Here is a 5,919-nt window from a genome sequence, read left to right on the forward strand (position 1 = left end):
TCTACGGAGATTTGCTGTGCAGGGCGGCCCCATTCATCCAGGCTCTCTCCGTCTCAGCCAGCATTCTCAGCCTGACGGTGATCAGCCTGAACCGCTATTACAACGTACACAACCCTCTGAAGGCCAGGTCCTTCTTCACCCGGAGGAAGATCTTGTACACCATCCTGGTTATTTGGGTCTTCTCTTCAGCCATCTGCATGCCTCTCGTGTTTATGAACCGGAGAGAGGAGATCGAGGTGGGCTCCGATCTCCCGTTGGTGTTCCCCATTTGCCGGGAAATGTGGCCCCAGGAAGAGCTCAAGCAAAGCTACAATTTCTTCCTCTTCTGTGCTCTCTACTGCTTGCCGGTCTCCTTCAACGTGGTCATTTGCTACTTGACCGTCCATCGGCTCTGGAGACCCACCAGCACCCTGAGAGATAGCAGTGCCTTGAAGCAGACCTTGCTAGCTTCCAGGCTAAAGATCCGCCGGACGGTGGCTCAAATGGTCATCGCCTTAGTCCTGCTCTTCGCCATTTCCTGGCTGCCCATTTACCTGCTGGACATCTGGATAGAGTTCCACAGCCCCAAGTCCTTGAGGGATGAAGAGCCATCTCCTTTGGTCCTGCATCTACGGGCTTTTTCTCAATGGCTTAGCCTCACCAACTCCAGCTTGAACCCCATCTGCTACTGTTTTGTGGGCAGCCTCTACAGATCAGCCAAGGAAATGAGGAGCAGGTACCAAAAGAAGGTGGCTTCTCTTCTCAGCTTCTTCCCCTCGGAAAAGAGCTGGCTATCTTCTGTTCCCGAGATGCTTTCTCACAGGAGGTCGGTGGACTCGGCTAAAAAGGAACCTGACCTAGCAACACGAAAAGAAGGCCGCGGAGGCTGCAGTAGTCTTGTCTAAGATAATCTTATGTATCAACTAGGGATGACCAAGAGTCTGTGGGTGAAGAGCCACCTTCCTCCAAGGGTTGAAGTTTCCAACTGTGCATCTTCCCTTGATGCGAGCACCTCCCTGAAGCTGGTAGAAGAGAATATTCGTAGCTCAGAGTTGAACTGTGAGGTGCTTTGGTGCCCTCTGGGCTTGGTGGTTTTTTTCCCCAGACATTTTGTGACCCAACTAGAAGACATCATCAGTACTAGAAGGGAGTGGGGTTTAAGAGTGGGGGGGGGGGGAAGAAGGGAGGAGAAGGAGATGGAGGAGGAGATGGAGGAGGAGAAGGACTGTAGGGTCCTTGAGGCACTCTGAGTTTGGTTGTTTCCTTGCAAACATTTCATGACCCAACTAGGTAACATCATCAGTGCTAGAAGAGAGTGGAGCTTGCAGAGAGGAGGGGGGAGAAGAGAGGAGGAGGAGGAGGAGGATTGTGGGGTCCTGTCTTAGCCATGAAAGATGACTGGGTGACTTTGGGCCAATCACTACAAGACAGTGAGTTCTAGTCCAGCCTTAGGCATGAAAGACGACTGGGTGACTTTGGTTTAATCACTAGGAGACGGTGAGTTCTAGTCCAGCCTTAGGCATGAAAGACAGCTGAGTGACTTTGGGCCAATCACTAGGAGACGGTGAGTTCTAGTCCTGTCTTGATGCTCTCTGAGCTTGGCTGTTTTCTTGTGGACATTTCATGACCCAACTAGGGAACTTCATCAGTGCTTCTTGAAGGGAAAACAGTAAGTAGAGGACAGAATCTGAACTCTTGCAGAGATGATATGAGCCCCATCATTCTCAATTTTAGCAGTTAACTGCAAGATTTTGGAGTCTCTCCGGGAACCAAAGCACCCCAAGGAACATTTTTGGTGTCGAAGCCATTTTTCTCCCTGTTCATCTTTTACAGCCCCTTTTAAACGTCCAAGCGCATTGCATTCCTGCAGATGCAATTTATACTCTGGATGTCTTCGGGCTGCAAGCAGATAGACACTTAATTCCATTATCACATCAAATTAGAGTTAAAAGGCAGGAGGAAAATGACAGTGCTTTTTACCTCCAGCTCAGAATCAAGTGCTCCCGGTATGAATTCTTGCAAACTATATATATATATATCTTTTTTCTGGGAAAGAAATCTTCGGATAGAAAGCAGGTTGGGTTGTCTCTCTTTAGGGGAATGAGGAAAAGGCTATTGTAGAATTAAATTTATAGTTTGGGGGCAGGGGTGAAATTTAGCAGGTTCTGACAGGTTCTGAAGAACCGGTAGTGGAAATTTTGAGCAGTTCGGAGAACCGGCAAATGCCACCTCTGGCTGATCCCAGAGGGGGGAGGGAATGGGGATTGTGCAGTATCCTTCTGCTGCCACACCCACCGAGCCACGCCCACCAAACTACGCCCACAGAATCAGTAGTAAAAATATTTGGATTTCACCAGAGTAGAACTGAGGCACCCTTGTAGGTCCTGCTGCCTGAATTATAAGATTTCAAGAACTTCTTGGGGTTTTTTTTTTGTTGTTGTTATTGGCATTTTGTGTATTAATCTCATGCTTATTATTATAGCTGCTTGGAGTCTGCAGAAATAATGCCAGTCACAGTAACAGATAAATCAATAAATAAATAAATTCCCGTTCTGGGGGAGGTGATACCTGCAGTTTCTCCCTCTGTCTTACTTCTGGCTCTTCGTCGATAAACTCATGACCTTACAAGGAAGCCTTGGTGGCACAGCGGACTAAAGTGCTGTTAAGTAGCACTTAGCTGCCAGCTGCCTGCAATTACTGCAAGTTCAAATCTCATGAGACTCAAGGCTGGGTGACTTTGGGCCAATCACCAGGAGATGGTGAGTTCTAGTCCAGTCTTAGCCATGAAAGACGACTGGGTGACTTTGGTTTAATCACTAGGAGACAGTGAGTTCTAGTCCAGCCTTAGGCATGAAAGACAGCTGAGTGACTTTGGGCCAATCACTAGGAGACGGTGAGTTCTAGTCCAGCCTTAGGCATGAAAGACAGCTGAGTGACTTTGGGCCAATCACTAGGAGACAGTGAGTTCTAGTCCAGCCTTAGGCATGAAAGACAGCTGAGTGACTTTGGTTTAATCACTAGGAGACAGTGAGTTCTAGTCTTGCCTTAGGCATGAAAGACAGCTGAGTGACTTTGGACCAATCACTAGGAGACGGTGAGTTCTAGTCCTGCCTTAGGCATGAAAGACAGCTGGGTAACTTTGGGCCAGTCACTCTCTCTCCCCCTAACCTAATTCACAGCGTAGCTTTGGTGGGGGAAACTAGGAGGAGGAAGGAATATTGTGTGTCTTCGGTGCCTTGAATTATTTATAAAAATGATAAAGGCAGGACATAAATAAACAAATAAACATAAATAAACAGCTTCTCCACCTGCTAACCCTCTTGAGACCTGGGATAATGAAAAAAGACAAATGCTCAGAGTTTGCGGTGTATGCGCGAATGCCAATCAAACGCTAAATCTCCCTGCCACTCCAGAGACCAAGGAATGGAAGCTCCAGAATCTGGAACTAATGACCCGAAAAGAAATGAAAGGGACATACAACACTGAAGTTGTCAGTTATGTGTTAATGTCCCGTGATAAAAGCTAGGATGTTGACGTGAATCAATCTCTTAACTTTCTCCCCTGCAAACAAAGCTCAAGGACATTAAAAAGCTATTTGCTGAGTGATGGAAATGGAATCGTGTTTGGTTTCCCATGAGACTCAAATATTGTCTCCCAGATATTTTGACATCTCGGGCAGGTGCAGCAGGACGGAAAGAGCCACACTCAAAACTGGAAGATGATACAGCATCTGTCAAGTCAGCTGCCATCAAACAGGTCTTATGGTCCGCCAGTAGCCTGCGGACATGGCAGTGGAGTCAGACAGTGAAGAGGCTGGGGAGGAACAGGGGCCAGTCCTGGAGTCTGGGGAAGGCCTGGACGAGGGCTGTGCATCAGAGGCAGAGATGGGGCCAGGGCCATCTGGGAGTGAGGTGTGGACTCCGGAGCCTCCAGAGGCGGACAGCAGAGAGGCAGAGGAACAGGAGGAGCCTGTTCCTAGTGCACGCATGTGCAAAGCTGCCAGAAGGCAAGAGCAGCTAAAGCAAAAGGGACGACTCAGGAGTAAGGCCAGGAGATGATTGGCCCCTCCCATTTTTCACAAAAAGAGAAACAAAGGCACTTGGGGCCTTTTGCAGGAAAGCAACGTTGCTAACTCTGTTTCCAGTCGGCATCTCTTGTTTGTTTCTGAACTTTGTGGGGCTTTGCCAAGTAAGGCGTTTGGCAGGGTATCAAAGAAGATAAAGGTTGGTGATTATCCCGAAGGACTTCTTCCGAAGGACTTGTTTTGCAACTAATTGGGACTCAGCGGGGAATGAACATAATTCTCAGCTGTTACAATAAAATAGGTTTGTTTAGGACTAATTGTGTCTTGTAATGACTCAATAAGCCTAGGTCACAACAACAGGAAAGAATCAAGAGGAAGAGACGCCATTCTTGATAAGGGTCTGATAGTAATATTAGTATTCCTGATGTTGGCTTTGCAGTCCAGACTGCCTCAAAGGCCTAGCGCAGGGGTCAGCAACCTGTGGCTCTGGAGCCGCATGTGGCTCTTTCACCCCTCTGCTGTGGATCCCTGTCACTCAAAATATGCGTCACAACCGCCAATGTGCGACACTCACCGGCACATGATTTATTGAGCTTTTCAACCCCCGGTAGGCCAGCCATGGATAAATCCAAGAAAAGAAAAATTTCAGAAGAAAACAGAACATTTAATTCAACTACATACGCTAGTTTTGTGGCCGCTCAAGAAATAGTCAGGCACGGGAAGGATTTTGTGGCTCCCGGTGTTTTCTTTTCTGTGGGAAACGGGTCCAAATGGCTCTTTGAGTGTTTAAGGTTGCAGACCCCTGGCCTAGCCAATGCATAATAAAAAAAATAAATTTGAAATGCTCCTCCTGTATTCTTAACCGATTTCCCTACAAATCAAGCAAGATAAACAACAAGCAAGAATTGTAACCCTTTCATTCTCACACAAAAAAACCGAGATCTGGTAAAGTCACCTTAAGAGTCCTAGAAGAACATATTGTCCAAATGCGCCCTCTTGTGGCGAGAGGTGGAGGTTCTCCACTGGTTGGCAGAGTTCTGGATATAGTAAGCCCTTTGCCAGTCTTTCCATCCCTCAGATTTCACACAATGCCCAGGATATTCATGAATCTGCCATCCAAAGCAGCCGGGGAAAGCTTGTCACCTCAAACATAGTTTGTTTCTGAACAATGAAGGAATGGCCAACAAATCGCAGTTATCACCATGTTGGTCTTCCTAGATACAGAAAAAGCAAGCAGCTTAACTAAATATTATCTTTCTAAAAAAGCTGCTGGCAGAAGGAGGTGAGAGCATTCACAATAACGAAGCATGGAGAAAACGGTCCCCTCTCTGATATTTACATGGCTCAAACCATTGTGCTGATCAGATGCCCCTGGAAGAATTGCAGATGTTGATCAGAAGACGCTTCCTGGGTGTAGAAAGAAGGGCCCTGATGCCATGTCCTGGGCTTGGACAATCTGGAACTGCACCTAAGCATAGTACACAAAATTGTCTGCTACAATGTCTTACCTGTCAACGATTTCTTCAGCTTCAACCTCAATAATACACGGGCAAACAATCGATACAAAAACTCAAGGTAAACCGCTCCAAACTCGATTGCAGAAAATACGACTTCAGCAACAGAGGGGTCAACGCCCGGAGTGCTCTACCCGATTCCGTTGTTACATCCTCTAACCCTCACAGTTTCAACCTTAAACTGTCTATGGACCTCACCCCATTCCTAAGAGGTCCGTAAAGGGGGCGTGCATAAGCGCACCAGCGTGCCTACTGTCCTATTGTTCCCATTTATCTGTACTTATTTCCTTTGTTTATGTTTATACCTATATCTACTATCTTGTATATTTGACAAACAAACAAACAAAAACAAATGTATGTATGGGGATTTTGCAATATCCTTCTCCCAGGAGTGGGGAGGAA

General features: G+C 46.9%; 1 protein-coding gene across 1 annotated transcript in view; it reads left to right on the forward strand.

Annotated features, from left to right (window-relative positions):
• The window catches only part of LOC139325466 (uncharacterized), a 9,396-nt gene extending 8,512 nt beyond the window's left edge, over nt 1-884 (forward strand). The window contains exon 5 of the mRNA XM_070955351.1: nt 2-884. Coding sequence (XP_070811452.1) covers nt 2-884 — 883 coding nt within the window. The remainder of the gene's footprint in view (nt 1) is intronic.
• The last annotated feature ends 5,035 nt before the right edge of the window (nt 885-5,919 follow it).

The sequence above is a fragment of the Pituophis catenifer genome, unplaced genomic scaffold (assembly GCF_029215685.1).
Source record: "Pituophis catenifer annectens isolate HBS135680 unplaced genomic scaffold, rPitCat1.0.hap2 SCAF_16, whole genome shotgun sequence".
Lineage (NCBI taxonomy): Eukaryota > Metazoa > Chordata > Lepidosauria > Squamata > Colubridae > Pituophis > Pituophis catenifer.